At 32.7% G+C, this 12040-nt stretch overlaps 1 protein-coding gene across 1 annotated transcript; it reads right to left on the reverse strand.

Annotated features, from left to right (window-relative positions):
• Positions 1–2762: 2762 nt before the first annotated feature.
• Positions 2763–11003, reverse strand: E(pc) (Enhancer of Polycomb). The gene is made up of 10 exons (XM_076304243.1): positions 10591–11003; positions 9539–9677; positions 9204–9445; positions 8566–8822; positions 8340–8475; positions 7943–8245; positions 7551–7702; positions 7331–7465; positions 6277–7251; positions 2763–5786 (listed from the first exon to the last, which is right to left on the reverse strand). The coding sequence occupies exons 1-10, from the start codon at positions 10741–10743 to the stop codon at positions 5669–5671; spliced, it is 2610 nt and encodes an 869-aa protein (XP_076160358.1). The 5' UTR covers positions 10744–11003; the 3' UTR covers positions 2763–5668.
• Positions 11004–12040: the final 1037 nt, after the last annotated feature.

Consider the following 12040-nt stretch of genomic DNA (forward strand, 5'->3'; position numbering starts at 1 on the left):
AGTAAATGTAATTTATTCGAATGTGTCATTTATATTATATGCACAAAGCATTGTTGTGTAAAAATTAGTTCTTGATTTCACTAGGTAGGATATCCTAAAAGAAATTTATTTTTACGCGATGTAATCAGAATTTATTTTCAGCAGAAAATCTGCTCTTTTAAATTTTTGTTTATCCAGTCTATGTCCATTGCGAATGTTTTCCTGTTAACAGTATGTTCTAAATGCAATTACGAACCATCCCATTGAGACAGATGTGTTATTTTGCACAAAAAAATCTGTATACTTTGTTACTATATAGCACATAGAATGTACAGAGATGTGAAAATTATTAGACTCTAACTAAAAGATGATAAAAAAACATGAGCTTTTTCTGAAAATAACACGCATTTATACTTTTCTCAAGTATCTACTTTAAGAAGACATCTTATTACGACTATTATTCTAGACACCATGTCCCTTGCCTTTTTCATAACCACAAATTCATATAGCAAAACAAAATCAGCAACGATAAAGTTTTTTTGAATAAAACAAATAAAAATGGAACTATCCATTAAAGTTTAGAAATATGTTAAATATAGCAAGTATCACTTAAATTTGCAATAACAAAAGAAACACATAGAAAGTAGAAGCCGAATAAACACTTCAAATGCTCAAGATAAAAGTTTATGATAATAGATTTACAAAATAATTTAGCAAAAAAGAACATCTCCAACTAATCTCCAATATCGCAAAACTCTCTATTTACAGATTAATAAATGAGAACAGTACCTTTAACCATCATTTTTTTCTGCAGAAAAGTAACAAAAATGTGAAAATATAATGCTGAGTCTAATACTTTGCACATCTCTGTATCATGTAATACAAGTAAAATGGGCAAATGAAATAGACTAAGATAAATCATGACCTGTTAACATAAGTTACGCAGAGAATATGTATATCGCATTATAAGTTTTGCCCTGACAAACTATCTTTTTTTTCATATATGTATATATATGTACAATAATCGGATTGTTTATAGTTCTGTCAATTTGTCAGAGTTACATAATTAGAATACATTTAATAGTCAAATTGCAACCCGTAGATTGACATATATACATTCAATTAGTTACATTATCTAATAGATTCAAATGTTAATCACATTAATTACGGATATTAATACTAAACAATAGTTGAGTTTAGATCTCTATACGTAATTTGTAGGAAACATAACTCATCTACCTGATAACATCTCTACTTCTCTATTGATATGGAAGTGTAAATAAATGTAATTAAGCACTTTCAATTGCATTTAAAGTGTTTTGTGGTTGGTAAGAGTTTCAGGTTTATTATTGTTAATTATAAAAAGCACATACTAGAAAGTTATAAGCACAAGTTAGAAAAGCGAAAAAATTTAGGAATGTAATTTATTTATCAGATTTTAACGGTTTGTAAACAATAAATGTAATTCACATTTTAATGCATATCTGATAATATTTTATTTAGACCAAATTAAATTTGATACATGCATTTAGCAAAAGGTGTTATCAGGGGACGAGAGAGTAGATGATGTTTGCATCGAAGAACAAATTAAAGGGTTATCTAGATCAAACATTCTACATACATAGAACTTGATATCTTCCCCTTGCGTTCTCCGATTATACAATCTCGAGAAAAATTCTCTATACTCTCGCCAAACTTTCATTCGAATCGGAGCTTTGGTTGGAGCGTTTTTCCAATTAAATCTTCCTGTCGCACAGCGACATAGAAGTCCTACTGTATTCACAGAATAAAATACACGTATAATAGATACACCGCATTTCGACACTTGTCGATATTATCGTAAAAGTTTTTAACACTCAGAACTTTTTAAGAGCTTCACGTTAAACATTATATCTGTAAGCTCATTCTTTCTCTGAATAATTTTTTTTCACACGAAACGATATAATAGGTGTTGTTCGATCGCTCTAAACAGTTGCATTGATCCGGCTTATTCCTACTTACATGATACAGTATTGTTTTCCGCGAATGCAACAAATTAGGTAAACACGAAGTCTCACAATCCAATTTGACCGACTTATATTTTTTGTCTTTAATTTCACTGATTAACTACATAAATTATTCAAATTTCCATAAATCATAAAACGTTCTGTAAATATTGTTGTGTAATACTCCGACTACTGTAGTACATTTATAGTAAATTGATTAAAATAATGATATCGGCCTTTCTGTCAGTGGAATTTCGTGTTTGCCAAATCAGAAAATGTAAAGCGAACTCAGTCTTTGGTTGGAGCGATCAAACCTTGAAGATTTCTGACGTTTTATTTGTAAAGTGGCTATTGGGTCAATATTTTTAACATTAATAAATTTTATATAAAAATCCATGTACCACTATATTTCGTTTAAAGCGTTCCAACTAAAATAAACAAATGGTTTTTACAAGTACATTCTTGGAAATTTGTTTCCGCACAGTATCACTCGTCTTTCTCAAAATCATACATGGCAGAAGATTCTTTCTCGACTCAGCAATTGAAATTAAAAAAAAAAAAGAAAAAAAAAGGAATGAATGTAACGGTGAAAAATTATGAAAAGCAAATGACTTAATTGTAAGTGAATGATTACAGTTAAAAGATATATAAAATGCTTCAAGCTCAACAGTGAATTTGAGAAAAACGAGAGAAATAATAAGATATCTAAAGTATGTACAAATGTGGCAGAAATTAGATTTCACAAAATGTTATATAATATACAGGCGAGTGAAGTTCTTAACAAAATAATAAGTCCTATCCAGGATAAAATTTCTTTATTACTCCTCCTCTAAAATTGTCCCGAATTCATAAATTTTCGTACACATCGCTGTGCGCCTACCACAACAACATTAATTACAGTTATTTTTCAGTTAATTACCTAAAAGTAAGAGATACAATAAGCGTAATTATTTTTATATGTACAATATATCTTTTTTTGTTTGTTTCTTATTATGATTTTATGAAGTCTCCCTAGAATTTGCAACGTTTGCACCATTATATTTTATTTCTCTCTTGATCTCGCGTTACGGCTCGCGAAAGAACTTTCTTATTGCATGCTTGAAAAAAATTTCTGTGCTTCAAGCCTGGAAAATCAATGACTATCTGAAAAACTTTTTAGCATGGCCATTTATAATAGGATTAAATTAGAAATCTTCAGTCCAAATGGCTAGGATATTGATCTCGATCAGTGCCTATAAATTTCAAATTACAATAGATGTTTAACGAAATCTTTCTTAAGTGACAATAAAAATTATGTAACAGATACTCTTGAATTTCGTCAGTTCCAAACTCATATATACTTGACAGCCTACTTTGAATAACTACTATTATTTATTTTTACATGCATTGCTTCTATTAGCCACACAGAAATATGAAATGTTTGATTGTGTTAAAGAAAAACCCTTTGAAATAAAAGCTTACAATTGTATTCTCTGTAGTTTTATTATTTTTGAATGAAAATGTAAGCTGAATATTGTCAATTTTCTTAGAAACTTAATTTCGGTTTGCTTCTTATGTTTTAATTTCACATCTCAATAGTTACATGGACAGGGAGATAATAATATAGAAAGACTGACAGGAAGAGGACAACGCGCGCAAAAATAGGCGCAGACTCAGTAACTATTTGCATGTTCATTTTGTTTACAGGTAATCAAATTTTATCAGTCAAATTATGTAGCGAAGCATATGGACTATGTATGTGTAAGTGCCAAAACACCTTAATTTCGGTTTTCATATAGTTGTACCAGTAGACTTTAAAATGTATTTGATTACAATAAATCATAGATGCATAAACATAACGAGTCTTATTTTTATGGCAATAGCACTTTCTGATGTGATATTATATGTTTGTTCTAAGCAGGGACTTAATAGTTGTTTACTTGAGCTTAAACATAGACTTAGCTATTGTTCTAACATTTATATAATTTGTCCATTTTTTGTAATAAATTCTACTGGTATGAATAAAAATATTTAAAATACGTTTTTTTTCCCGAAGTACTAGTATTGGAACCCTGCTGCAAAATATAAAAAAAATCAACAATACATTGTTTTCTGGTGTATTAATTTCTTTTACAATATTAAGAGTTATAATCAAGATTACTTTGAAGCCAATCCAAACATTTATGAGAAGAAATTGATTCTTTGATAATTTATATGGCAAATAAATTCATTAATAATTATTTTTACTTCCATAGCTTGCAATTACTAAAGTGAAAAATGTAAGAATTCTCAGATGTTCTTTGTAAACATTATAAATCTTAACATGGTTATTATGAATTCGTTACTTTGTAATATGGATTTTTATGATACAAGCTTCCCAAACGCAACATTAGGATCTAAGTTTATATGCTACAATTGCATATAAAGGGTGATTCATTACATGTTAATAGCACAGAAATGCATGGTTCAACAATTGATGAAATAATCAAAACTTTCTGTATCATTTGAGTAACTTTAATGCTAATTCAAGGATAATTATTGTTAACAATAGTTTCATTATTTCACAGCCTGGAAGCTTTTAACATATTACTACTTTATAAGGAAATAAATTGAATAATATCTTATCATATTTAAACCGCATCTATGTACAGAATTGAAATAATCATACAAGTTCACAGTAAGTCAAATTATTCTATTCTGAGTTCACTGAAATGGGCAATGATGTAATTGTTAACGATATTTATAAAAGATTTACTATACAGTTTTCATAGGAAGCAGCACTTCTATTTCTGGCATACTTCAATTTTTAAATAAAATTTACAATCATAAACGCACGCATAGAAGTATTATCTTCAAAAATTTAGATTTTGTATTGCAAAGGAGAATTATAATTTAAAATTAATTTTTTACAAATTTTTACTGTATGTATCCATTATTACATATTCGCAAATTTTCTTATAAATAGAATTATCAAATTAAATTATATGAAACTTTCAAAAATTTTAAAATAGAGGAAGAATCAAGCGTAAATCTCTGTGCAATATTTTCACAATAAAACAATTAATGCTGGGTCTGAGAAAGCTTGTGATATGATTGCAATAACTGCATCATAGATTTTCCAGCAGTACTACTTGCATATGAGTAAAAAAATGACAATAGAGTTCTGCCAATTTTTCAATATTTCAGAATCAAGTTATAATAACATAAAAGTTCCCTTGCGTTGAACAAAATCATTCTTTCAAAGAAATAGAGGATATGCAAGTAATATTATTTCAGTTATTTATCTTTTATATTTTCTGAAAGAATAATTTGTATCAAGAAAGAAATGAAAAATAACATTAGTCAGAAACTAGTGCTAATGTAATGTATTTAAAAAAATAAACTTCTTTTTCTAAAAATTCTGTGAAACACTGTGATTGCATTGAGTAATTGCAGTTGTTCAATGAGCAAGGAAACAATCGACTTAGAAAAATGAAATAGAGCACGATCCTTTTGTGATCAAAAATAACTTGGTACTTGCAATGGAATCGACACAATTTCGTCGTCATGGCCACAACAGGCAACTGATCAGAGCATTTCTGCAATTGAATCTAGCCGTACCGCATTTCGTATTAATGAGCACGTAGTACATGTCCAGTACCCAAAGTCAGGCAGACATAGGCAAGGTAAAGTTAGCGAAGCCCCCACTGACGTATTGGCGGCAACAGGGGTGCCGATAGCAGGCATCATGTCACTTCCATTGCTAATGAATTTGTTTTGTTTGCCCGTACAAGCTGCTGCTGCTGCGGTTTACCGTCGCAAGCTGTACTTTCCACTCCATCCACCTCCATATCCAAACTTTCACTATAATCAAATATATGACTTTTGATAACAAGTATTTTGAAAAAAGAATATCGTTCCTCTGAAAGATGCTAAATAATAACAAATATTTTTCTTCCCTATTTCTATATAACTAAAGTTCTATAAACAAGCATCAACATACAGAATGAGGTACTTGAAATTATTACATTGCTAATGCAAATAAAAGTTACATGTTTCAAATGATTGCAGGAGTTTGAATAAGTACATATGTATGTATTACAATTCAACTATAAAAGAGATACATATTTATTTTCATTTAAAAATCAAACCCATAAAACTTTTTTACTTAGAAAAACTGTTCAATCCTTACTTATATTCTCCATGAAAGTATGTGTGTCTTTTATTTAACCCACTTCTTTAAAGACAGATTGATAAAAATCATGGTGATAACTTCAACAACCTCAACCAGTATATTTTATCATTTAATTGTTTATTCTAGTCAGCTTATGCAGCTGCACATGCATACACTTACCTATTACTATTAAGCGTAATTTCCCCGGACGTTGGGATTTGTTGCGCCTGACTTTGCGTTTGTTGTTGCTGCCTCGCGAGACTGGCCAATTTGCTCTGCGCGATCAAGCCAGGAAGCAGATTGGACGGCGGATGTTTTTGTGGCAGAACTATCGTCGACTGATTATTCACCATGTGAGTGCTATTCGAAATATTGTTAGAGTTGTTTATATGAGGTAATGGGCCATTTTGATGGCCATTACCAAAGTTTGTTATTGTTCCACTAGTTGTGGTACTTGCACTGAACACTCTGATTCCAGCACTACCACTGCCACAACTGCCGCCATTCCTATTATTTGTTGGACTAGTCAAGGACTTAGACAGAATGGAGGCAGTACTGCTATTGTTTGGCAATTGTCTGTGTTGTTGTAGTTGTTTAGACTGATTGTTCGACTGTGCCTCGGAAGTAGCACTTACGCATTGCGTAGACACTGTACTCGATGTTGTTGCTTGATTGGTCGTACACGAGAAAGACGACGGGACTGTAGAACTTGTAGAAGTATTTACAACACTAGAACCACTACCACTGCACTGAGGCCGACCCTGCTGTGTCACAGGTTGTGCAAAAAGACTGCTAGGTAGCGGAGTCACAACGAAATGTGAACTGCCCAGCTCGTCTGTCCGCGAGTCGCTAGAGTTATTGTCCGACAGTCCACTAACACACGCACTACCGGTGATACTCGCCACGGCAAGGTCAAAGTCCGACACAGCGTCCGCCGAGAAATAATCAGCGATATTAAATTCAGACGTAAAAGGTGGTTCATCTCCCGCACGTTCAGGCTCTACTTCCACACAGATGGATGTTGCCTCCGGTGGGAACGGGTATGGAAGCGGTTTCGTTTGAGATACTGTTGGCTCGACATCAGAGTCCGTATCACTACTTTCTTCACTTGGACTATGCACTGACACAGGTGGAGTCTTTGGTCGATAATGTAACCTGTATTAAACATAAATATAATTAATAAATCAATCTTATTCCAAAAAGTAATATTTTTATATGTTATTAATTAATATACCACTCTTTTTTGACTGGAGTTGTTGACGTGGCAGTTGTATCAGAGTCCATTGGTTCTCGTTTTGGTTGATGTATCGTGAAGTCTAAAGATGACCAGACATCATCCATGTCGGTCGAACAACGATCCAATATTACTCTAAAAATATACACCATCAAAAATGATTATTAAGAAATTTGATTTTTACATAATCGTTCATGTCCATATTACACATGTATCATACCTTCCACCCCGACCAATTCGTCGCCGTGCAAAACCAATACACCTTGGCACTGGTTTGCTGATACTGGTCAGTGCAAACCTATACTTCTTATCGGCCAAGCCTCCATCGTTTTTATCACACCAAGGCCAATTTCCAAACCCACCTGATACAGGCTGCAAAGAGAAAAGCTCTATATCTACAATCCTGAAAAAAAGAACTTTAAGACTATTTCCACACTTTTACAATAACTCATGACGGTTTTCAATGACACCCATGGTATAATATTAAGTAATATAGCCCATATAATAAAGATAAGTCCTGTTTGATTTAGATTCCGCGCCAGAAATTGTTCAACAATGTTTCACGAAATGCACATTAAAAACAAAAATTTGCACGAATTTAACAGCACTCACTGGTAAATAAGTGCTATTTCTATTCCGTCGGAAAGCGAATTGACCCTCGTCAGCGGTATCTTCGTCGTCACGATCCGAGGGAACTGAGGGTTGAGAATGTGAATGAGATGGAAGCGGACTATCTTCGTCTGAGCTCATTAGCGGGTCCAGCCCGCCTCCAAGAACACCAGGCCTACTTCCTCGACCGCCTCCGCTACCTGTTCCACCACGTACACCATTATCGTCCAAACTTCCTCCTCTGCTGTCAGTTTTATGTTTTCGTTTCTTGTACTGTCTTTTTTCTTTCCTGGGTACTACTTCGTCCTGATTGAAATTAATAATGTTTAATGCATTATTACAAATGCAATTTCTTTCCACAAAACAAATATTAATTATTCAAATGTTCGAATATACGCACTTTACTACAAACTTTATTTGCCCAATTTTGATGAACACCAAACTGATTTGTAAACAGTGGAGCAAAAGCTGGTCTCGGTGTCTTCAGTGCAGAGACTTCTGCTAATATTTGTCCATTAAAGTCTTGTGCCTGATATCTACACATATTTTTTTAATGATATAAAGTTCAAGATCTGTTTTCATAAAGGGGAGAAACTGTATAAAGAGTTAAGGAAATTGGTTCCAACCTTTTTTCATAGACTTCAATTGTAAGATGTAAGTGTTCCCGCTTGGTTTTCTCTCTTCGTTTAACCATTTCAAGAAGGGTAACTGCTCTACTAAGATCCCTACGAAGTTTCAGCATTTTTTCATAACTAGTTTCGTCGTTCTTGCGATTTTTACGTGTTTGCATTTTTTCTGTTCTACGTCTAAACGCTAAATAAGGATTATTGGCAGCTGAACCAAACCGATGCTCTGTTTTCACTGTTAACAGAAGTGGGTGTTGCTGTAACAAAGAAAATAATATATTTACATTGGTAGAATTTTCATCAGTAACTATTAATCATTATATTATGATTAATACATTAATTAAACAAATACATATGATTGAAATTAATATTACTTGAAAGTAATATGATACATAACAGGTTATAGACAATATTTAATAGATTTTAAATAATAAAATTACTTATGTAAGTTAATAAAATTGGTAAATGATTACAGTACTTATGGTATTATGTCATATAATTTGCAAGAATATCACGAAAATACAAACAGTAAAATATACTATTAAAATTGTGATAAACATAACCCTAAAACTTTATAAAATTATTTCTATTATGGATAAAAATAATTACATTTAGTATTATAATATGTAAAAACTTACTGTCTTAAGACGTTTATTTAGCCAGTAATCAAAAACAGCAATAATTAAATCATCGTCCTCCTTCAAAAGTGCCTTAGCTTCATTAAGAGTGACCACAGTTTGTCCTGAACTTTTCTCCAAACGATCCATCATTTCCTCAAATTGAAGCGGAGTTAAGTCCATTTTACGGCTTTGTACTGCAACCCACTTTTCATCTTCCGAATCCATATCATAATCCGGAATATCTTGTTCCATTGCAAAAGCTTTAAAACGAAATATATACATTTATTATATTTTTTGTTTAGAAAATAGAATTAAATATTATATATTAGAAATTTGTTACTGTATTTGCTTACGCTGCATATGTATAAGTTGACGAGGTAGCTTATAGTCAGCTGGGTATATCTTGTCATAAGCTTCTGCATCTGCCAAGTCAGTTACTTCAGGGGTAGGAATGATTAGACCCGTACATATTGCTCTTTGCAAGTGATGTTCCTGTGCAAAGAATTGATGCCATATAAAACTTGATACTGTATAGATTACTTATAATTATTATATTTGCTCTGTCTTATTAAAAAAGAAAAAAAAAAAAAACTAAATAAAACATGGTAAAATTACAATTGAATGATATAGTATAAATAATATCCTTGAAAAATGTAAAATAATTTAGATGTATTCAATGCATAGAAAGAAATGATTATATAAACAAAAACAATTTAAAAAATATATCTGAAATACTTCAAGTAAAAATATAAATACCAACGTATAATAATAAAACTAACGTACATATCTTCATTCGATTTTTTATAGTTTTAATATAACTACTCTATATGATTAGCAGATAAACTTATTTGCTTATAAAATATATTACAAATGAAAGACACATAGAAAATTAGTAAATATCATAACATTTGTCTTGCATAGTATTCCAGTATTATCGTTACTTTAGTAACGTATTACCATCGTTCACAATCAACTTTAAGAAAGTAATATTGAATAATCGTTTACATGATAAGAAATAGTCAAATAAATTAACTACTACGTAAGGGTAGTTTTGAAAATCGTAGAACACTACAGAAGCAACACAAACCATCAAGAGCTATAAATGTTTTAAGTTTCAGCATGCCGAACTATAACATTGGAACATCATTTTTTATTCTGCTGTTGCTTTGAAACAAGGTGCTGACAGCTGTCAATAATCTTTTATCTAAGTGTACTGATATTCAAAGAACAAGTATAACGGGTAAAAGAAAGTTGGCAATTATGTTTAACGATAAAAAATAAAGAATTTTTGCACATAATAATGGTAAGCAGACTGCCATCTGCCGGTTGTTTACGAAGATGCGCCCGAGGGTAAGATGGCGGACGGGGAAAACATGCTGGAAGAAGGCTGAACAGTCCGACTTACACATTCCTCTTCCTTTTCCATGCCGCTGGGCATTTGGGGCACAGCACGGTTAATGGCCGAGTAATCTGGCAGATCCGGCAGTTCCTCGGCCATGTAAATCGGCATGGGCTTGGAAGCGTCCAGGGCGCGGGCCCTGAACGACAGCTTGCTCATCCTGAGGCGGCTGGCTCGCGTGTTGACAACCGAGTTGGCTGGTGTCGAACCGTGAGGCCAGTCGGGTCGGCTCGGGCCTCGGGCTTGCGGAACGTGAACCTGACTGGGCCTGGCTGGGGGCCCTGCGCCCGTAATACCCGGCACAGAGAGCGGTCAGGGCCTCATCGTTCTCCGGCCATCGCGCTGGAACACGGTCACTCAGTCACCAAACGAGATATATCACTTTGAAAACATGTTTGCGTGACACGGTCCCTGCTCAAAGCCATCATGGCCGACGCACAGCCATTTAACACGTTCAGCTCGAGCAGTTCCGCGATGCGACGTGCGCCGCGCGGGAATCGGCTCGCTGCCGCCACCGGTCGACTCGCGAGCGCTTATTGGACGCTTTACGTTTCATCTCAATATAAGCCTCGTTCACACTATCTTTGCATTTATATTATAAAATTTGATTGTTCAAAGTCAGATGCTCTGGAAATTTATCAATATTCATTTACAACGGACCTGGACACTTTCAAAATATCGTGTATTAGATTTATATTACATTATCAATTCTAAATATTGAAACTTGAAATATTATTTCAAATAACGGATTGTTTTATTATATTCATACTCATAAAATTTGAAATACAATTAATGTTACATCATTTAAAAGAATAACTTGAAATAATTTCATTATTTGAAGTTAATATTGATATTTTTAAAAATTCCAATTAAATCTTTTTCAAATGTTATAGCGCTAAAAATACTATTTCAATTGTCATTTTTTAAAATTTTAAATAAAATTTTCCACGATAATAAAACTATTCATTTTCAAGAATGCGATAATTGTGATGGATCTTGTGAGGTGGCGTCCAATGTAACAAAGCTTTCATTAACCTATCGCCACTTATTTTAATAAATGTACAAACCATAAGAATTATAGATTGTTAGAAATAAACATCAAAATGTTTTAAACGATTGAAAATTAACACACACTCAGTTATGGCTTTATAATAAAAATATATCGTTGTTCCTTCGAAGTAAAGGTTGATGTTTCTCCATCGCATTGCAAAAATGCGAATTCTGCAAAATGTAACAAATACAATGAATATTTATGTCTATTATATTAATCATTTTACATAAATAACGAACCAACTGTTAATGAAACGAAATTGCAATTTATTATCGATATGAATATATTCGTGTTTGTATTTTAGGATACTTATACTTTGCGCACGCGTCGCTCTCATGCGGATACTTTGAATTTTCAATTCGTCTAGACAAACGAAATCCTTGATTAAATTAATCTCATTAAATG

Source organism: Ptiloglossa arizonensis, chromosome 2 (assembly GCF_051014685.1).
Source record: "Ptiloglossa arizonensis isolate GNS036 chromosome 2, iyPtiAriz1_principal, whole genome shotgun sequence".
Classification (NCBI taxonomy): domain Eukaryota; kingdom Metazoa; phylum Arthropoda; class Insecta; order Hymenoptera; family Colletidae; genus Ptiloglossa; species Ptiloglossa arizonensis.